The sequence below is a fragment of the Mytilus trossulus genome, chromosome 8 (genome assembly GCF_036588685.1).
Source record: "Mytilus trossulus isolate FHL-02 chromosome 8, PNRI_Mtr1.1.1.hap1, whole genome shotgun sequence".
Lineage (NCBI taxonomy): Eukaryota > Metazoa > Mollusca > Bivalvia > Mytilida > Mytilidae > Mytilus > Mytilus trossulus.
The window spans coordinates 20,075,594-20,099,725 of record NC_086380.1 but is presented as its reverse complement, the minus strand read 5'-3'; the positions used below and the strand labels follow the sequence as shown (position 1 = coordinate 20,099,725).

At 31.4% G+C, this 24,132-nt stretch overlaps 1 protein-coding gene across 1 annotated transcript in view; it reads right to left on the bottom strand.

Moving 5' to 3' along the window:
- The window catches only part of LOC134727435 (uncharacterized), an 85,220-nt gene that overhangs the window by 47,797 nt on the left and 13,291 nt on the right, over window positions 1-24,132 (bottom strand). Inside the window, exons 2-5 of the mRNA XM_063591816.1 lie at window positions 7,340-7,415; window positions 5,635-5,789; window positions 3,963-4,065; window positions 2,830-3,069 (exon numbers count right to left, since the gene is read on the bottom strand). Coding sequence (XP_063447886.1) covers window positions 2,830-3,069; window positions 3,963-4,065; window positions 5,635-5,789; window positions 7,340-7,415 — 574 coding nt within the window. The remainder of the gene's footprint in view (window positions 1-2,829; window positions 3,070-3,962; window positions 4,066-5,634; window positions 5,790-7,339; window positions 7,416-24,132) is intronic.

Below are 24,132 nucleotides of genomic sequence, written 5' to 3'. Positions count from 1 at the left end.
GCCCTAATTATTTAAAATACATATGACCTCAATAATTAAAAAATCATATTCTCAATTCATTAGGTAAGTTTTCTCTAATTCAAAACCTTAATATCTCTATTTTTCTTATTAGAGATACATATCCAGGACAAGATGGTTTAACCTTACGCTATTTATTTCTGTCTTTTCAATATCTGTTAAATGAGTTTTATAAATTAAACTTGGCACTAAGCAGTATAATCGGACCATTCTTAGATGAAAAAAACTGTTTGCATAATTTGGAAACTGTTTTACATGTTTAATTTGTTAACTATAAATTTACTGTGAAAATGTTTCATCGAAATCATATATAATCTTTCTTGAAACCTTTATCAATCTTTACAGTTTTAGTAACGAAAGTCTAGAGTGTAGGCGTTAGACTAAAATACATATTTGCAGTTTTATTTCTTATTTTTGTAATTCAGTTATCTGAAAGAAGGGAATCTACCAAATTACCAGTACTTTGTTTTTTTTCAGTATTTTTTTCAACATAGTATTCCAATAAACATGATAAAAGTAGAATGTGTTAAGCATGCATAAAAACTTTTATTTTCCTTTCATAGTAAAATAATTATTGTTATTTACCGTCTTTGAACCTGACATGTCTCTTTACACCATTATTCTCCATTATTAAATCATAACAATAATTCCTAAAGTCAAAGAAGTCACAAAAATCGTAATAAAATCTACGTCTTATAAAAGTGCTTTTTCAAAAGATCGGCAATACATTAACATTTAATTCTCGTGCATTAGTAAACATTGGTGTATTTCATGATTAAGTAATGACAGATTAAGTCTAATCCTGTTCATTGTTGCATTCCGTTTATACAGAAATCGCTTTACATTTAATTTCAATGATTTTGTTTGAGTTTAGAATTGACATGTAAAAGTTTACCATTATAATTTAAACGCTGTATTTCACACCCTCTATAGAAATATATGTCACTTCAATACCAACTGTTTTAATCAAACTGAAATTGAGTAGTTTTCATTCATTTTATAATAAATGGAGAGAGTTGAGACTAGTGGATATTAGTTTAATAGGATTATTCATGTAGTTTTTGTATTCGCTATAAACTGTGCATGCAACAATATGGAAAAGTCTTTATTTTAACAATTTCTAACACTAACAACAAACAAGAAACCAAAATTATTAAAAAGACATCACAGGAATAGCCTTTCTTTCAAGGTGCATGGTAAAAACAATACTGCCTTATACCACTAAATTCATTTAACATCTATAAAATTTCATACTTATCTCTATAATATATTTTACAGAAAAAAAATGGGAATCAATATGACAGCAAATCTATATGTATATTTATCAAAAAATAAGGCACCATTAAAACATGCTGTACTTAGAGATTATGGTGGGTCATCTTAATGAGTTTGATTTTCTGGCTTGAGGTGGTACAGCAAAAGTGAGAAAAACCAATGGAGTTGAGATGACCAATGATAATCTGTTTATTGCTATTTTGTCTCTGAAGACGTTTATTATTACGTTGACAAATGCATGTGTGTCCTTAAATTCTAGCGATATTTTTTTATATCACTCTATTCTCCTAAGAAAGAAAATTATAAGTCAGTAACGTCAAGAGAAAAATTTCGTAAAATGCTGTACTTTCAGTAATGAGGCGGGATAGGACCTTTATCAGGACTACAGGAAAGGGTGTTTTTAAGCTTGGGATTTCGGGATTGACCCTTTCGTGATCTGGGAATTCTTTATAGAATTTCGGGAACTTGAAAATTCAGGTTTTTAAAGCCCAGGGTTTCGGGATTTTGTGTTTTTAAGCTCGGGATTTCGGGACCAGGACCCCTCCTACCCTCCCTCAGTAATGGCTTACTAATGAATACTCTTACTTTCTTCTGGTCTAACAGATTTAACATTTGGTAACATGAAGAAGTCTTAAAAAATTATCATATAAGAAATTCAAAATACAAAATTGAAACTTACACAGTCCTACAGAAGGGGTCATTAACCTTAAGATAAGTATGATAAAGTGCAACTATATAACAAAATACTAACATCAAAATGATTGATATTAGCATCTGTCTATACAATTTGCATAGCTGAAGTCAATATCCTTTGAGCATACATCTTTTTATCTGTAATTATGTAATATTCAATGATAGAAGGGAATACTAAACAATACTTGCACACTTTAATGGCTATTGATCTGTTTAGATAAATGACATGAAGGAGTCGTGTATATAAACCAAACAATATAAAGTATTTAGTAAATCCAATTTTATTTTTTCTTCTTCTTATTTTCAAATCATTACCTAATTTTCTGAATTTAATATGTTATTTTATAAGGAGCAAATGTGCTATGTCAACCTAACATGTCTTGAATATGAAAAAAGCCAGGTTTAACTTTTTCCCATTATAAGGGATGAATGGGTGTTTTTTAAAAGTGGATCACGCTACATAAGTACATTGAATACTAGTCATATTTGAGGTCCTTTATAGTTTGCCGTTCCGTGTGAGCCAAGGTTCCATGTTGGAGGCTGTAGTTTGACCTATTAAGGTTAACTTTTACACATTGTGACTTGAATGGAAGGTTGTCTCATATTGGAACTGATACCACATCTTCTTAGATCTATTGAAGAACACAAATGCTTGGTATAATCAACAAATTACAGACTTCAACAGACTTGCATATCAAATTGATAGTACAGTGGCCTATAGTTGTTAATTTCTGTGTCATTTGGTCTCTTGTGAAGAGTTGTCTCATTGGTAATCATACCACATCTTCTTTGCTATATTGCCTGTCAAATTGACAGATTAAACAGCTTTCTAACTTGACTTACTATCATTTGTCATATCACTATATATATCTGCCACACCATTGGCTCTAATATCACCATTCATTCTGGTATCACCATTGTGTCTGATATCACCATTGTGTCTGTTATCACCATTGTGTCTGGTATCACCATTGACTCTAATATCACCATTAATTCTGGAATCCCCATTCACCAAAGGACTTTCTCTTCCTCTTGATGATCCTGAGTAACTATCATTATATTTGTGTGTAGCTCTCATTGGTCCTAAATAACAAAGATAACCAAATTGTTTCATTCTTTAAAATAATGTTTCCTACAGCAAATTGTTATAATTTCATGGTGGAAAAAGGAAAATTATAGATTTCAGAAATGCGACTGATGAAACATTCATTCACACAAATTACGTGACTTAGGTTCAGTATAATTGCAAATGATGTTACAACCAAATAGAAACTTTCAAATTTTTTAATTCTTTTTTTTATTAATTTCTGTGTATAATCTATTGAGAATGTTGTCGAAGTTGATAGCATCTGTGGTTGTGGTTTGTTTCTGTATATCATATTTGTATTTCCGTTTTCATTAATTTGTTCATGAATAAGGCCTTTTTTCGTTTAATATTTTGTTCATAAATTAGGCTTTAAGTTTTCTCGTTTAAATTTTTTACATTATCATAGACATATAGCTGCTTATTGCTGTGACATTTCATTTTTTTTGAAGAGTTAAAATTGTTTCAGTGAATTGGTAATCATACCACATCTTATTTCTAAAATATAAATATCAAAAAATTGCAATACAAAATCACTATATACCGATAACTTTCACAAAATGACCAATTTTTCAAAATGCCCATGTGGGTTTTGTGTGCAAGATGGCTGCCATACTTCTAAAAATCCTTCAAGGGGGCCTTCAAATACAGTATATTGTGTTTTTTGGCTTTTTCATACTTTTATAAGCCTCAATTTATTGTAAAATTGATTGTTTTGTTAAAATTGTGGACATAATTGCTCTTTTAAATTTTCAATTTGGGAGCCTCCATGGGGGAAATCCCCCTCAAATAGTGACAGTAATGGCAGGTATGCTTTCAAGCCATTTTCAGGATTGTGTAAATAAGAGTATGTTTAGGACTGTATTGAGAAATGACAATATGTTACTAATACCTGGTCTCTCTAATTGACTTCTGGTTAGTTCATCATCTGGTCTGTGAGGTGACCTTGACCTACTCGAAGGTCGATGTATAACAGTACTAGCTGTGCCTGCACTCTGAAAGTTCATTTTTCTTTAAACAAATGACATAAAAGGGAAGACGCAAATAAGGCAAAACCTAATACATAAGATATGAAATGTCATAGGTTTGTTTGCTTAAACTGTTTAAGAGAAAATGATGAAAGTTTAAAAAGTTAAAAACCAGAAAGGCAAATGACAAGAATAACCCACACTAGACCAAAATATCAGGTGAGCCGAGTATGGTTGACCTTTACTTCAATTCATTATATGCAGATCTTACCAATAACCTAAACCACCGCCTAATCAACCATGATTAAAATGACAAAAAAATAATCAAATGTCCATAAAACGTAACTATTATTCTTAATAGATGTAAAGCTCCATATTAAATTTTCTGAATAAATTCATTTAAGTGTAAAGAGTTCAAAGAGCTGTCAAATGATTTAAACGTAAATGAATAGATTGGACAATAATGTGATTAAATAGAATTGGTTCCATACATAATTATTTCTCAATCCAGAGACGATATACATTTATCATGTCAGTTGTGGTAAATTGTACCTAGATCTTACAGCAGTGAATATACACAGATAAACTATAGATGTTTTATCACCCCCAATTTTTTGGTGGGGTTCGTGTTGTTTATTCTTTGGTTTTCTATGTTGTGTCATGTGTACTATTGTTTTTCTGTTCGTCTTTTTCATTTTTAGCCATGGCGTTGTCAGTTTGTTTTGGATTTACGAGATTGACTGTCCTTTTGGTATCTTTCGTCCCTCTTTTATTGTTGGAAAATTTAAAATTCATATGCAAGATTTTTAGAAAAATATACAAATTGTAAAGATGGATAGCTTTTCCGTCCTATTTTATGCTACAGACACATAGATTTTATATTTCTTAAACAATGTGCAAGTTGCAAACAATATGGGGTTAAAACTTTGAGCAGAAGTTTTGAAAATATTTTAAAATTTTCTATACAGTCTAATATATAAAGAATATTGACACCATGATTGCTTTTGATAATGTTTTTCTAGAGATACCTATTTGGCCTATCAAATTTTGAAAATTAAAGTAGTTCTTTTTTTGGCCCCTAATTCTAAACTGTTGCGACCAAAACTCCTAAAATCAATCCCATCCTTCCTTTTGTGGTCATAAACCTTGTGTTTAAATTTCATAGATTTCTATTGACTTAAACTAAAGTTATAGTGCGAAAAACAATGTGTCTTCAGATGACGATGATGACAACTACAAAGACGTCAACGTCATACCAATATACAACCACAAAAATTTTGTCCTAAATTTCTAATAGCCGAGGATTCAAAGGAAAGGAAAAAAAATATTCAAGTCTAATTTGTGTCAAGTACCGTAAGACAAACATGATTTGCAGTGAAGAAGCATGGTACAGAGAAAGCTTCATTCTAAAAGTTTACTGGTAAAAATATTGCAGAAACTTATTAGCACTATATAACATAACATTTGGTTATATACAAGTGCAAACCAATCTAAGATGACCTACTGACTGTGACCTAGATAAAGATGAAAATATCTACTGTGACCTAGATAAAGATGAAACTGGCCAACTGTGACCTAATAAATGATGAAACCTACCGACTGTGACCTAGATAAAGATGATATTTCTGCATCTATTTTATCGAGTATTGTTGATATAGGATCAGATTTCATGTTCAGTGTAGTTATGGGGGTTTTAAAGTTTTTCTTATGTCCTTTTCTTTCTGGTGGTTGGTCATCGGCTACATCACCTTCTGTAATCATAAAAAATATCAATAAAATATTTGTTTTCACAAACATTAAATACATGAATGAAAATCATAACAAGTCATAAATATATATATTTTTTTCTACTTTTTTATAAATATATTTTACCCAAGGCATAAGTCTGTATCTTAAAGTTAGAGCACTGAAACTTCAAAAACATAGCATTAAAAGCTAAAAAACAAAAAAAATTGACGAAAGAAAGAAATATTCAGATCACAGATTGATTGAGCAACAGTTACTGCAGTTGTTAATTATTATTCTATTTCAAACAATATATATCATATATGTGTAATCATGACCATCAATGTAGTCAGTATTTTAAATCTGAGCTATAACAGTTATTGAAGGGAGAGAACTCTGGAATACTTAATGTTTTTCTTTGTATTACCAAATTACTTCAGTTTTCATGGTTTGTGTTTGTACAATTTTGCAATCAAAGACACATATCAAAACCAATTTTTTTTAAAAGTGATTTTATTTTTGCATAATAAAGTAAAACTGAATTGTAAGCTTCCATAATGGGTAGATTCTACTTTATGACAAAATCAATAAAACTAATCTACCAGTATACTCTGACAGTTCTTATCATATTATACTATTTTTTAATGTACTTGTGTTCTTGAACACTAATGGTACAATAAAATAAATGCACAATCAATTTACATTGTGACTAGACATGTATCAGATAGTATACAAACTGAGAAAAATCATCATCAAATTAAAGTAAAATTTTTACCAAAATATGATTTATATGGAATCTTAACTGCAAGCAGAAATAAATTTTCTCAAATTTTGATTTTCAATTTGTTAACAAAAGTATTAAAAATATTATGACCTCCCTCTTTTGTTGGTTTTAAATGCATTTGATTAACTATTATCTCATTTGACTATTGTACTTTCAAGTGAAATATTGGACTTTTTCCAAAAGGGAGGTAAACTAAATAAATCTACATTGAAGTTAATATATTTAATATGTATTTGTACATGGTAAACTGTATTGCATGATAATCTAAAGAGCCTTATAAGTTATTTCTTAAAAGCCACCGTGAGATTTAGACTAATGATTGCTAATTCTATTTACATATTTTGAACTTGACACAACTGATTGACAAAGTTGAAAGTTGAAAAAAATTGGTTTATTATATAGGGAATCACTAAAGCAGTGCCCCCCCCCCCCCTCTGATAAAAAGTTATAGGTCCACCACTGCAACTATAGTGGTTTTCAAAATAATAGACATAAACTTGTATTTTATCACAATAGATATAGGAAGTTGTGGTGTGAGTGCCACATCTTAAATTTTACCACAATGATATCTTTTGAAATTTGACAGCCAAACTTTTTATACTATACAATTACGTATGGACTAGCAATGGGCTAATATGTTCCAACTCATAAATTGTTTATCTTATGTTCCTATTCATAAAGTATTGATCATATGAATCATCATTCACTTAATATCCAACATACATATATATAAAAAACAAAAACTTGTATTTTAGAAGGATGAAACCTCTCAGATATGCACAATAAAGTTACCTGTATTTGACCCAGACTTGACAGCATCATCATCACTCCATTCTACACTACCCCCTTCTACTACCATTTTACCACTCTGAAAATAATAAATTAAAAAATTAAACCAGTTTTAAAATTTTATCATAGACAGTGTTTGTATATTTGTTTTTTCCCTTCCTTTCCATGTTTTGCTGTCTCAATACCATACACAAATAATCTCAAGGTTTGATGTTGATTGACAGAATCGATTAACATTTTAAACCTGCACATTTATTTAAAACAAGAAATCAATTGAGGACAATCAATAATCTATAAATTTAAAATCTGGATATTACATGTAAAAGTAAAAAAAATCATCAAAGTTTGAGATCAGGCATTAAATGAACTTTAGAGATCATAGACGTTAAAATAACTTCATATCTTTTTGTCTTACAGTATAATTCTATTTCCAATATCAAAACCCTTTGTAATATTATATGATACAAATATAACTGATTGGTCAACAGCCAATTAATCAGAACAAAAGAAACTGATGGGTGAAGGTCAATGAGACAGTAATCTAACCAAGCAAATCAGCAAATACATCTCAAGGTCAATGAGATAGTAATCTAACCAAGCAAATCAGCCAATACATCTCAAGGTCAAAGAGACCATAATCTAACTAATCAAATCAGCCAATACATCTCAAGGCCAATGAGACCATAATCTAACTAAGAAAATCAGCCAATACATCTCAAGGTCAAAGAGACCATAATCTAACTAATCAAATCAGCCAATACATCTCAAGGTCAATGAGACCATTATCTAACTAATCAAATCAGCCAATACATCTCAAGGTCAATTAGACCATAATCTAACTAATCAAATCAGCCAATACATCTCAAGGTCAATGAGACCATAATCTAACTAATCAAATCAGCCAATACATCTCAAGGTCAATGAGACCATAATCTAACTAAACAAATCAGCCAATACATCTCAAGGTCAATGAGACCATAATCTAACTAATCAAATCAGCCAATACATCTCAAGGTCAATGAGACCATAATCTAACTAAACAAATCAGCCAATACATCTCAAGGTCAATGAGACCATAATCTAACTAATCAAATCAGCCAATACATCTCAAGGTCAATGAGACCATAATCTAACTAATCAAATCAGCCAATACATCTCAAGGTCAATTAGACCATAATCTAACTAATCAAATCAGCCAATACATCTCAAGGTCAATGAGACCATAATCTAACTAATCAAATCAGTCAATACATCTCAAGGTCAATGAGACCATAATCTAACTAATCAAATCAGCCAATACATCTCAAGGTCAATTAAGACCATAATCTAACTAATCAAATCAGCCAATACATCTCAAGGTCAATGAGACCATAATCTAACTAATCAAATCAGCCAATACATCTCAAGGTCAATGAGACCATAATCTAACTAAACAAATCAGCCAATACATCTCAAGGTCAATGAGACCATAATCTAACTAATCAAATCAGCCAATACATCTCAAGGTCAATGAGACCATAATCTAACTAAACAAATCAGCCAATACATCTCAAGGTCAATGAGACCATAATCTAACTAATCAAATCAGCCAATACATCTCAAGGTCAATGAGACCATAATCTAACTAATCAAATCAGCCAATACATCTCAAGGTCAATTAGACCATAATCTAACTAATCAAATCAGCCAATACATCTCAAGGTCAATGAGACCATAATCTAACTAATCAAATCAGCCAATACATCTTAAGGTCAATGAGACCATAATCTAACTAAACAAATCAGCCAATACATCTCAAGGTCAATTAGACCATAATCTAACTAATCAAATCAGCCAATACATCTCAAGGTCAATGAGACCATAATCTAACTAAACAAATCAGCCAAAACATCTCAAGGTCAATGAGACCATAATCTAACTAATCAAATCAGCCAATACATCTTAAGGTCAATGAGACCATTATCTAACTAAGCAAATCAGCCAATACATCTCAAGGTCAATGTACTGTGGATTCATTTATTTTCGTGGGTTCCTATTTTCGTGGATTAAGGAAAACCTGCATGTTTGTGATTGTTTAATTTCGTGGTTTTGTCGAGGTCAGCATCCTTTAGATTTTTTTTATTTGTGGAACATTTAATTTTGTGGTTCCCCTGTACCCACTAAATCCACAAAAATTGGTATCCAATGAATAATAATGAATCCACAGTATAATGTGCTGCATCAGAAAAAAATGGACCTATGTAAATGACTATCAATCCATTTGTTAACTTTTTTCTACTTGATAAAATTCTTTGTAAAGTCTGTAACTGTTTTAAGCTGGTTCTCGGCTGACTACTACACTTTGTTCATAGACAGCCGGTGTGAGCCGATCTATGGTAGATCTGATTAGTCGACCAATTAAATTACATGTATTACACAGCACTTCATATTGTACACAAGAAGTTTTATTTAATGCTACAATCCAAGAAATGTTATCGCAAATGTGAAGGATTAATCTTTTTTCCTTCCATACATCCAATGAAACCTTTTTTCATAGGTTAAAATGTATTGTCAAAACCACAGCTTTCAGTTCAAAAGTTTCCATTTTATATGACGTCAAGTTGATTTGCAAAAATCGTTCATGAAGTTTAGCGGGATTTTATTTTCATGTCAAATTTATACCCTTTTTCGATATTTTTTCTTTAAGTAATGTAATTGATTATTTAAATTTAGAATAGGGATATATTTGACACATTAATTAATGCTTTTCTATGCAAAAGGAAACAAATTGTCTGTTTGTTTACATGTTCTGATACTGTATGTTGCTATGCAACAAAATATCGTCCAATCTCTGCAGGGCAAAATTTTGCCCTAAAAATCGGGTCATACCGGTTGTTTGGGTGAAGCGATTACAAGCGGATTCCAGTTTATAACTGTTTGAATATTGTGTTGATATAAGTACTCTACAAAGCAGACCAAAATCCATCTTTTATTTCCTATATAAATGTTTCAAAATCGATCAACGTCAAATTCATGTACATGTATACATGCACTTGCATAAGGTAGATTTCTATCCAAAGCAGCTCACATTTTTTATCTTTTTTTCCCATATACAAATGATCTAGGCATTTACCGTGTCATTCCATTCCAATACATTCAAGTTTATACCTCAGTGAATATAATACCAATCGCTGGGTAAAAGTCAGGATTCAATTTTCAAACTAAGCCCTTTGATTTGTCTACTGTATTAATAAAATAAACATACACTAAAGGTCAAGTTCATTTTCTTTCTGCCAGTACAAAACTATATAAACCTTTATAAAATCTTGTTTGCAATAGGGATTACATACAATAAAGCAATATGGGTAAATCTTGTAGACTAAGAACTTTTTATACTTCTTATAGAGTGTTCCTCAAGTTTTTATTTGTATTACTTAATTGATTGTAAAAATAACATTGAAACCTTGAAAGAATAGTACTCAGACATTTTTACAATGGCAAGGGGAAATCAAATTGATATTTCAACAGATAAATGAAATCATCGCTGTATTACGTGATATTAGCACATTTGTACCAAAATAGTCTGGTAAAAATATACAGAGATGCCAGAGTTTTTTCTCCTTATAATTTAAAACAAGCAGTTGACTTATCATTTTACATACTCAGTTACATTAAAATAACATGGACAAATGAAATAAAGGGAAAAACAAACAAACATACTGCTGAGAAATGGGAAGCTGACAATTGGAAAGTTGAAATCATCACAATTAACATAGACTGATCTAGTTTGACCAAAAAATGTCTGGTACATTTAAAAAATACATACAAAAACACAAAAATTTTACTTCTTAGAACTTAATTGTTTCATATACTCATTTACATATGAAGGACTCAAATCTATGGTGGGTTCCAAATCTATGGCAGATTCCTAATCTATGGTAAATGTGACGTCATGCCATCCCAAATCTATGGCAAGTTTTGTAATTTCCTAATCTATGGCTGATTTATGTTGTTTCCAAACCTATGGCAAGTTTTGTGCAAATGGAAAACAATGCAGTACATTTTTTACCAATGACTTGTCATAAGCAAGTGGAAAAATACGACAACGGGAGCATGTCTATAAACATTTGTGAAATAAACATTCCATAATGGTCAACCAAATGATAAATGCATATGCATATGCCTTAAAGACTTCAAGATTAAAATGATGTGCCCTGTAAAAAATAAACATTCTTTAATCTGTGCATGGTACCTGTTTAACCAATTCATTTATCAAACTAATAAGACAAAGTCAGAATAACAAACAAGGAGGCCGCTTTTTATAAACAATAAAATAAACTAGTATCTCAATTGTTTATAAAACAATTGAAAGGTCTTTCCTGTAAAAGTGATGTTTTCGTATTGTACTTTGTACGACCTTTCGTTTGATATATGACAAGCATACCTTCTGAAACTTTTCGCTTTTTACACTTAATGACCTCATCCGCCTACATTTTTGAGATAGGAATTATGATGTATGGAACAGAGTAGATGAGCTTTCATTTGATATGCGACAACACCATGTTCTAGAAAGTTTGATTTTTGCACTTAATAACCCTATCCAACTAATTTTTGGAGGTCGGGAATTTGATATTTCAAATAAACACATCATGACCTTTCATTTGATATACAACAACCCTACCTTAAAAGAACATTTATTTTTTGTACTCAATGACCCCATCCAACCCATTTTTGGGAGACGTCAATTTGAAATTTGAAATGTACGCCTTTATGTTCTTTCATTTGATATGCGACAACCTTACCATCTGAGAAATTTGAATGTTTGCACTAAATGACCCCACCCGTCCCCCTGGGATGAAAAGGGGGTTTAAAATTTTCATTTTTAAGTAGAGTTTATTAAGACCTTCAATTTGATATATCAGATGACCCCATTTGACAAAGTGCAAATAATGATGCAATATCAACTATATAAATAGAAGTTATGCAACTTACAAAGTCAATGCAAAACTTGAAAATTTCAAATTGATTTTTTGGTGTTTTTTTCCATGGAATGTTTTTGGTATTTGGTCAAACATATAACTATGTCAACCTCTTCAATTTCTAAAACATTTTAAGTGGTAAGCTCTTGATGATTCAGAAATACATGGCTCCGCTCGCAAAACTTCAAACTGCATTATCTCTAAAACGACAATAGATATCTCAAATCTGTTAAATGATAAATGATCTACAATTGAAGGACAACATTATAGAAAAAGAATTGGGACAATTTCAAAGTTCACCAAGGTCACAATTAATCATCAAATATATGATGCAATACAAAACTTGAGAACCGGAAGTCGTAGAGACATGGGACTATCACCATTCAACTCAGGACCACTTAACCTTTCAAATATCACAAGGTCAAGGTCATAGTATAATGTGAAGGTCAAGGTGAAATTTCATCATGACCTGACATTGACCTCAAATTGAAGGTCTTGAACTACTGATCATCTTTGCGGTTTATAGTAGGTTGATATCTGTTACCTTTAAGAAGATATACACACAATACTATACTTTTAAGAATCATCCCGTCGTAACTTTTGAACAGACAGTCGGACACTTTTAAGCTCAGTGTATAAAATGTAGAGCTCGTCGAGAGGAACATTTTATACGCTGTAAGTATGCAGCAAACTCTTATCGTTTTCTTAATATGAAAGCTTGAAATTGCAGCGTAATTTTTTTTTACACTCGGTGACCTTTGACCTTGGGTGCAAATTAAAGGTCACATGAACTAAAGATTATTGGTGTAGGTCCCAAGTCTTTACGACTTCCGGTTCTCTAGATACAATTTTTCAAAAATTGTGTATATTTTTTCAAGGGAAATAACTCCTTATAAGGGTTAACAACAAAATGATTGTATATGTTAATTAACATTGCCATCTGTTCTTGTACATGTTGCCGTTTTCAAATGGATTCTATCATGAATACTTTTTGAGAAAAATGTAAAAGAAAGAAATTGCTTCAAGGGGACATAACTCTCATAGGGAATGATGAAATCCTTAGCAGCCTCATATGGTAACACATCATGATGAGATCTAACTATTGTCCAAATAAGTTTATGATATCTTCAAAAACAACGAGGGGGGACCATGTCGAAAAAAAAACAATAAAAGGGAGATAACTTCTAAAGGGGATGATGAAATCCTACACAGCCTCATCTGGTAATACTTCATGATGAGGTCTACCGATGGTCCATATTTGGTCTTGATAACTCCAATAGAAACGAAGGGAGGCCATGTCAAACAAATGCTGGATGAAAAAAAAAAAAAAAAACATGCGAAAAACTAGTATCTCAATTGTTTGTAAAACAATTGAAAGGTCTTTCCAGTAAAAGTGATGTTTTCGTAATGTACTTTGTACGACTTTTCGTTTGATATACGACAAGCATACCTTCTGAAACTTTTTCGCTTTTAACACTTAACGTCCTCATCCGCCTACATTTGTGAGATCGGAATTATGATGTATGTAACATAGAGTAGATGAGATTTCATTTGATATGCGACAACTCCATGTTTTAGAAAGTTTGATTTTTGCACTTAATAACCCTATCCAACTAATTTTTGGAGGTCGGGAATTTGATATTTCAAATGTACACATCATGACCTTTTATTTGATATACAACAACCCTATCTTAAAAGAAAATTTATTTTTTGCACTCAATGACCCCATCCAACCCATTTTTGGGGGACGTCAATTTGAAATTTGAAATGTACGCTTTATGTTCTTTCATTTGATATGCGACAACCTTACCATCTGAGAAATTTGAATGTTTGCACTAAATGACCCAACCTGTCCCCCTGGGATGAAAAGGGGGGTTAAAACTTTCATTTTTAAGTAGAGTTTATTAAGACCTTCAATTTGATATATCAGATGACCCCATTTGACAAATTGCAAATAATGATGCAATATCAACTATATAAATAGAAGTTATGAAACTTACAAAGTCAATGCAAAACATGAAAATTTCAAAATGATTTTTTTGGTGTTTTTTCCCATGGAATGTTTTTGGTATTTGGTCAAACATATAACTATGCCAACCTCTTCAATTTCTTAAACATTTTAAGTGGTAAGCTGTTGTTGATTCAGAAATACATGCCGCCGCTCGCAAAATTTCAAACTGCATTATCTCTAAAACAACAGCAGATATCTCAAATCTGTTAAATGGTAAATGATCTACAGTTAAAGGACAACATCATAGAAAAAGAATTGGGACAATTTCAATGTTCACCAAGGTCACAATTAATCATCAAATATATGATGCAATACCAAACTTGAGAACCGGAAGTCGTAGAGACATGGGACTATCACCATTCAACTCAAGACCACTTGACCTTTCAAATATCACAAGGTCAAGGTCATAGTATAATGTGAAGGTCAAGGTGAAATTTCATCATGACCTGACATTGACCTCAAATTGAAGGTCTTGAATTACTGATCATCTTTTCAGTTTATAGTAGGTTGATATCTGTTACCTTTAAAAAGATATACACAAAATACTATACTTTTAAGAATCATCCCGTTGTAACTTTTGAACAGACGGTCGGACATTTTTGGGCTTATTATATAAAATGTAGAGTTCGTCGAGAGGAACATTTTATACGCTGTATGTAGGCAGCAAAGTCTTATCGTTTTCCTAATATGTAAGCTTGAAATTGCAGCGTAATTTTTTTTTGCACTCTGTGACCTTTGACCTTGGATGCATATTGAAGGTCACATGAATTAAAGATTATTGGTGAAGGTCCAAAGTCTTTACGACTTCCAGTTCTCGAAATAGATTTTTTCTAAAATAGTATACAATTTTTCAAGGGAAATAACTCCTTATAAGGGTTAATAACAAAATGATTGTATATGTTCATTAACATTGCCATCTGTTTCTGTACATGTTGCCGTTTTCAAATCGATTCTATCTCTAAATTTTTTTGAGAAATGAGCAAAGGAAAGAAATTGTTTCAAGGGGAAATAACTCTCAAAGGGGATGATGAAATTCTATGCAGCCTCATATGGTAATACATCATGATGAGATGTACCTATTGTCCAAATAAGATCATGATATCTTTAAAAACAACGAGGGGGGGCCATGTTGAAAAAAATCAATAAAAGGGAGATAACTTCTAAAGGGGATGATGAAATCCTACACAGCCTCATCTGGTAATACTTCATAATGAGGTCTACCGATGGTCCATATTTGGTTTTGATAACTCCAATAGAAACGAGGGGAGGCCATGTCAAACAAATGCTGGATGAAAAAAAAAAAAAAAAAACATGCGAAAAACAATAAGGTCTTTCCTCGCGGAGAGGAAAGACCTTAACAATAAGGTCTTTCCTCGCGGAGAGGAAAGACCTTAAAAAAGTAACGGCAAAGAAAAATAAACATGCAGTTTGAATTTTCAAATAAAATTTATTTCAGCGATATCGTTAATACATCTTTTTTTTTTTATTTGCTGACGATTTGAATCAAATTTGTATCCGGTAATTTTATATATCATTTTATAAACTTTGCCAGCCGTAGACAGTTAACTACTACAATTTGTCAAACTAGATATAGGAAGATGTGGTATGAGTGCCAATGAGACAACTCTCCATCCAAGTTACAATTAATAAGTAAACCAGTGTAATGTCAAGGTACGGCCTTCAACACGGAGCCTTTGCTCACACTGAACAGCAAGCTATAAAGGGCCCCAAAAATCCTTTTTCTAAAATATGCGTTACTGAAAATAGCCATAATTCATCGCGGGACTCGGCCAGTACAGCACATTTGGTCCATCTTCGGGATAATATGTCACATCTTCCTTTAAACAACCCACAAATTGTTGCCAGGGAAATTCTTCATCTTTAATGGTGTTCAAATCTATGGGTTCCACCATTGTAATATGCGGCGAAGATGTAATATGGCAGTATATTCAATTGTGACGTTATACGGTACCCTTTCCACAAGATCTGCCATAGATTTGGAGTAAACAAAAATCTGCCATAGATTTGAGTTGTTTGGCGTTTGTAACGTCACATTTGCCATAGATTAGGAATCTGCCACAGATTTGGAACCCGCCATAGATTTGAGTCCTACACATATTTTTTAAAATTTGATATCATGTGAAGGAGAAGATCAAAGAACATAAGTTGAAAATTACCACACAACACAATGGCCAAACGAAAAAAGATGCACAGAAAAACAGCAGTCCATAAAACACTATGTACAGAGAAAATTAAGAATTTGACATAAACCATACCTACAAGACAGTGAACTTTGATGCTGTTAGTAGGTAAGCACCTCAACAGAAGCTAGCAAGAAACTTTAATTATTCTGTATAATACTATCAGATGATCAAATTACCTCTACAACAGATTATTTTATCACATACTTATAAAATATTTGTAAGCATGAAGGTCACACGTCCCCAAACAACTTGCAAACTTTTGTGACAGACGTGAGACTCATAATACAAATCCGTTATACAGAGATATTAAACAGTGGGCCTGTTGATGGCTGATAACTATGTGTTATTGTATACCTGTTAACTTATTATTCTTGTTTATATAATAGTAAATACTATTAGCTGTCAACATACATATAAAGAAGGTTTAAAGGTCCCCACTATTTCAGTGCAAGTTCAGACAATTATTGTCAACGTAATACTGATACATGTACATTTCTGATTTCACAATTATAAGCACAGGCACTTGTCTCTGAAGAAAAATTTACCTACGTAAAAAACAATTCATAGATAAGTACCTATGATTATTAGGTCAGAGTAAACAGTTATTTTGTAGTGCATTTCTTTTAGACAATAAATGAAAATTTAAAAAATCCCACATGTGCTTTCTCAATAATATTTTTACAGTGTGTTGTACTACTTTTGGGACAAATTGTAACAAAATTATAGAAAACTTCATCAGCTCTAACTCAAAATATGGACAATTTTATGTTAATGGGATCTTGAAATCTTTTGACAGCTTCCGAGGTGCTAATTTTTTACCTTTTTCAGCTGGACCTAATCGCTACTTTACATTAATATTTATGACCCATTTTTTTTTTTACAGTGTCTTTCCATCCCCCCCCCCCCCACCCCCCTTACTTGCTATCTGAGGCATAAAACATGGAGAAATAAATTTGGAAGGGATATAAAAAAAAAAATGGCAAGTAACACACTGTCCACATTTATAAGGACTATATTCGTGGACAACAAAAATCAAAGGACAATAACTGTGTACTCGAACCATTAGGTGTAATTAAACCAAGGCCTCAATTATCTTTATTTCACATTTGCACTCACAGTACTTTGTCTTCATGTGTCTTTTAATTGAATATTTTGTTTTCTATGTTAAGTGTGTGCCTTTTTTTTTCTCTGATCCCAGCCAAAATATAATATAAATTACCCTGTACCTGTACATAGATAAGACTGTATATGAGCTGGGACTATTATACTAAAAATGTTAGTATATTATAGTCCCAAAAAGGAGAAAAAAACAATTCATTTTTATGTAATATGTGTACCATTTGGGTAACTAGAGAGGGAAGACTAAAACTGCATATAATAGTTTACACAATGGCTTCTACATTGTACTAACGAAAGCTCCATTTGGAGTTATTGTGTTTAGAGACTACTTATGTCAGTACACCTTTCCTATATTGCCTAGTTTACACAATGGTATTACACAAAACTGGACTGAAATGTAAAAGCTGCATTCTGATATCAGCAGAGACAGAATATACACATGTGTATATATGTCTCTCATATCAGAAAAATATACCTGTACTAAGTTTTTTTCTGAAATCGCAGTAATTAATCTAACTTTTTTGTTCATTCTTCATAAAAGCACTTATAAATGCACTCAGTAATTTCTGAATTTACAGTACTTATGTTTAATTTTAAAGATGAATTAATTTTACTTACTGATCTATACATTGTCTACGTTTTAAAATTCCAAATGTTTTACATCTCGCTACTATAATATTCCATAGGATTAATATGAATTATTTTTTACCACTACAAATCTCACTAAATAATAACTCAAAAGATCGTCCAAAGATCAATGGTCCACTACTCGAAGCTATACAAAATCCAATTACCTGCCATTAATCCTATCTATTATCGAAAAATATCGGTGATTTAATTTCCACAATACAAATTGATTCTCACATTTTTACTAAATATTTTGTATTATTCTGTAAATAAATAGTAATTATTCCAATAAATATAATTTGTGTATTTGCTACTAAAGTGATCTGACTATCCTGGAGGCCTTCACGATTTCCAATGTTGACATGAATGTTCCGTTAGTGCCATTTTTAAACTATCGGAGAACTCAGTCAAGTTTAAAACCTAAATCCCGTTACATTTGTTAGAGAATTAATTTAGCATATGTAAGAAGATAAGGATTCATTCAAAATCTGTCCTTGTTATTTACATGTACTTATGTCTCCTTATATTTACACGCCAAAATGAAATTCCAATCGAACAGGAGAAAATCTTCTGATTTAAAACCTATAACCCAATCTACCGTTTTAAATCAGTGTTGGTTTAACTGAACAATATTTTCCGTTTGAACATTCACAGGTGAATAATTTGTGGGGTTACAAATTTAAACACAAATCTTTTCATTAGTTTTTCAATGGTATATATCAATAGATACAAAAGGTCTTGATATGGAATATCTTGAAATTTCTTGTCTGTTTATAAACGTACCAAAATTACCCGTAAATCTTTTTAATCGTAGATACCAATTTACCTATTCTGACCAGAAATATGATTAACAGATTAATTTCTTATCTGAGATCTACAGATTTTGACCATTATTCTTTTTAGAATTCTTTATCCCTGTCCACAAATTTGATCAAAAGATAGATTCTTATCTTGAATTTGAATAAAAGAGATTTTTACCATTCTGCATAATCCAGTATGATCTTGCAGGTGGAATGAAACAATTCTTATTTTTTTGCATCTTTAAATTGCACACTAAGATGTCATATCTATACATGTCTTCATTGTTTTAAACTTGATAAATATGGATTCATAGACACAAGTTCAACCCAAGTATACCGCTGGAGGAGTGCTCAATTATAAATATTGTTAGTGCATCATGATTTGTCTATTTTTTTAGCCATCTCATTGTCTATAGTTCTTTGAATTAAATGTTTTAGCATAGTCACTTGGTATCTATACATGGACCTCAAAACTTGTTCTGTCAAATTGTCAGATTATGAAACACAGACAACCTTGAGACATACAGCTTATGAAATCAAGTGGAAGATCCAGGAGAGGTTGGGAGGTCAATGCATTTAAAGGGGGACATATAGTTGGAACACCTCTGTAGTCCTTTATCCTGGGTTGGGAACCACCCTTTTAAAAATAGCTGGATCTGCTCCTAAAATCACGAGTGCCTTCCAATCTTTTAAAGAAAATGGCATCTTTTTTTTCATTGAAAAGCCCTATTCAATACATATGTGATAAAAAGTCAAAGACTAGAATTACTAGGTTTCAATATGTATATTTCTTATAATATGAACCACCATATAAATCAAAATTATGATAAAATTTGATAATTCAGTATTTGATGTGGATTTGGGGATCCTCTATAGTTCAATGTTTGTAAGTGACGGTGCTATCAACTGATTCCTACAAATAAACAAAACTTCAAAAACTTCAGTTTCCAAGGAGATATTATACTCCTAACAGGGAACCTTCTATTACAAAATACTTCTCTAATTTATCAATGTCTCTTTTCAAAGGTTTGTCACTAATTCACAACCAGATGCTCCGCAGGGCGTAGCTTTATACGACCGCAGAGGTTGAATTCCGCTCTAAATTTGGATTGTGATTAAATAGTTGACACAGCATAGGTTTCTGACACAGAATGAATGTATTCAAATGAACTTAATTTTTTTGTTTTCTCTTAGAGCAATTCACTATGCTGTTGAATATTAATCCTCTCAAAAAAATGTTTGAAGAAATTTTCTTTTTATTTATGAAATTTCAAATGAGAAAAATTGAACCCAATTTTTTAATCACATCCCCCTTTCCCTTATTCCAAAACTAATTTCAATTAAAATATTCTAATGAAGTTTGCAACAATTACTACTCATTTAAATACATCATAAAATATTAAGATGTAAAAAAACTGCTTGTTATTACTGAATGGTAAAGATTATTTAAATTTATCAGTTGGTAGTAAAAAGTGAATATACATTGTATATTGTATATAACAAAGATTTAAGTTGATTCTGGACAAAGAAAGATAACTCCAATTAAAAAAAATCTTGCAGATATTTCTTGCTTACTTTACTGGACAAAGAAAGATAACTCTTAATTTAAAAAAAAATTGCTATTTCACAATATTGTGAAATTAGATATTTCTTGCCATTGCACAATACTGTGCAATTGAAAAGACTTGATATTGCACAATACTTAATATAATAATCTTAGATCCTGATTTAGACCAACTTGAAAACTGGGCCCATAATCAAAAATCTAAGTACATGTTTAGATTCAGCATATCAAAGAGGCCCAAGAATTTGATTTTTGTTAAAATCAAACTTAGTTTAATTTTGGACCCTTTGCACTTTAATTTAGACCAATTTTAAAACTGGACCAAAAATTAAGAATCTACATACACAGTTAGATTTGGCATATCAAAGAACCCCAATTATTCAATTTTTGATGAAATCAAACAATGTTTAATTTTGGACCTCGATTTGGGCCAACTTGAAAACTGGGCCAATAATCAAAAATCTAAGTACATTTTTAGATTCAGCATATCAAAGAACCCCAAGGTTTCAATTTTTGTTAAAATCAAACTAAGTTCAATTTTGGACCCTTTGGACCTTAATGTAGACCAATTTGAAAACGGGACCAAAAATTAAGAATCTACATACACAGTTAGATTCGACTTATTAAAGAACCCCAATTATTCAATTTTGATGAAATCAAACAAAGTTTAATTTTGGACCCTTTGGGCCCCTTTTTCCTTAACTGTTGGGACCAAAACTCCCAAAATCAATACCAACCTTCCTTTTATAGTCATAAACCTTGTGTTTAAATTTCATAGATTTCTATTCACTTATACTAACGCTATGGTGGGAAAACCAAGAAAAATGCTTATTTGGGTCCCTTTTTGGCCCCTAATTCCTAAACTGTTGGGACCGAAACTCCCAAAATCGATACCAACCTTCCTTTTGTGGTCATAAACATTGTGTTTAAATTTCATTGATTTCTATTTACTTTAACTAAAGTTATTGTGCGAAAACCAAGAATAATGCTTATTTGGGCCCTTTTTTGGCCCCTAATTCCTAAACTGTTGAAACCAAAACTCCCAAAATCAATCCCAACCTTTCTTTTGTGGTCATAAACCTTGTGTCAAAATTTCATAGATTTCTATTAACTTAAACTAAAGTTATAGTGCGAAAACCAAGAAAATGCTTATTTGGGCCCTTTTTGGCCCCTAATTCCTAAAATATTGGGACCTAAACTCCCAAAATCAATACCAGCCTTCCTTTTATGGTCATATATAAACCTTGTGTTAAAATTTCATAGATTTCTATTCACTTTTACTAAAGTTAGAGTGCGAAAACTAAAAGTATTCGGACGACGACGACGACGACGACGCCAACGTGATAGCAATATACGACGAAAATTTTTTCAAAATTTGCGGTCGTATAAAAATTGCTAGCAAATATTTCTTAGGATGCAGTATGATGGTGGTGAAAATTTAGAACTATTTGGAACAGCCAATATTATAAGACATTTATCTCAATGTGTGGCTAAGTCTCAGTCTGATTATTATCAATACACCCTAGAAAACATGATTTTTGATAACACTTAACAATAGCGTCTCGCGGAATGCATTTGTAAGGCAATCATTTTCCTACATACATATTGTATAAATGCAATGTAAAAGTCCTTGAAATCATCCCTTTTGATCATATTTATTACAGGTGAGTTATGTAACACATAATAAAATTATTTCATTAAAGCCAAATACAGCTTGTTTATATTGTTCAGACATTTCAATTTCCCACTGTTATCTGACAAATGTAAAATAATTAAATGAAATTATAACTTGATTGACGTTATCTGCAAGTCGATAGAAGTCAGAGAAATTTGTCTTGTAAATTTCATATAATAGGTGTAAAATCTGACAAATTCCTAAAGATTTATTGAAATTAAAAGTATACCCCATAAAGAAATGGAATTTATTCTTCTGTTCAAATCCCTGCTGCTCTTTGCTAATTGAATCTTTGGAAAAGAGATATTGATATCATATACATGTATGTCATGAAGATTTCAGTATAACTACGATCAATCTTATCACAAATTTTGTGAGAAAGAGTTGCAGGTGTTTAATTAGACGTTCTTTTGGCCAAAATATAATGAATTTATAAAATCAGACATAATTCAATGAAAATATTCTGTAATAACTACAACTGTAGGAAATATATACTTTTTTATCTTTCTTTTGCAATTCCAACACTGGAATGTTGTATGAAGACAAAGTAAGGCATTGAAAAAGACAATTTAATACTAGGATTCCATTACACTAAACTACTATACATTAATGTTAAGGGCCTGATGATGCAGCTGAAGCCAGCTTCTGAGTGAGGCATTTTTTGGCTGCATTGAAGACTATTGGTGGCATATGGCTGTTTTTGGCTTTTTGCTCTTATGTCAAGTTGTTGTCTCTTGGACACAATCCCTGTTTCCATTCTCAATTTTGTTTTTTGGGGTAGACAGTGGTGCTTCTTTGTTATTAGACTACCACTATAAATTTGCCAAATTTAACACTTTCAGAATTGCAAAGTAGTGCAAATATACTTAAGAAAGTATAATATTATCTTTTTTTTTAGTTGCAAAAAGTCAAGAATATTTGGTCTTATTGTTTGTTAAAGGCACTAATGTATACTTATTCTAACATTTACTTAAAGGTCAAACAAACATTTGAATGTCAAGAATTTTCAATGTTTTACATGTAAACAAATCATTTAAATTCTACAAGGTAAAAATAAATCCTCACTTTTATCATAGATAATTGATCAATTAAAGTTGATCAGATAATTAAAACAGATCTCCTTGAAGAGTTTATACATATCAATGATTTAAAAATATATAAAATGTTCCATAAATTGACTAAAATTTAAATTTAAGGTTTTTTTTCTTATACTAGATTACAGATAAACTTAACATTTAATCTACTTTACACTGTGTTGTCTCCTTGTGTGTGCATGATTAACTTTGATAACTTTAATGTAACTTAAATCATTTAACTGGAATTATATTGTAAAACAAATATGTGTCAATAAAGATATTGAGATGCATGCAAAGAATTGAAAAAAAAATTCTTAATCTGCAGTTTGAACATGTTTGGGTTCATCAAAAGACAATATAAACAGTTTATATCCTGAATAAAGTATCAAAAGGGGGCACATAATCAATTTTTTGCAGATTTTAGGAGGGAACACACCCACCACACCCACACCTGATTCTACCTCAATGGGATAGCCACCTAACAACTCAGAAATACCACAAGTCAACTAGAGGTCAGCATACAGTTATATCTGGTAAATTGGCTCTTTTACAAATCAGAACAACTTGAAATTCGATTTTTTTCTTGTTATCGTCCTTTTGCAAAATAATGCTGGCTTTAGTTTGGATCAATTCCAAAAAGATATACTAGTATATCAGACTAAGACAATAAAATGATTATACTTATATGAAGAGGATAATTCTGGTTTCAAAAATGTATATGCTTGTGAATTTAGTGGAATTTGTAATTCAAAAATGAACTAT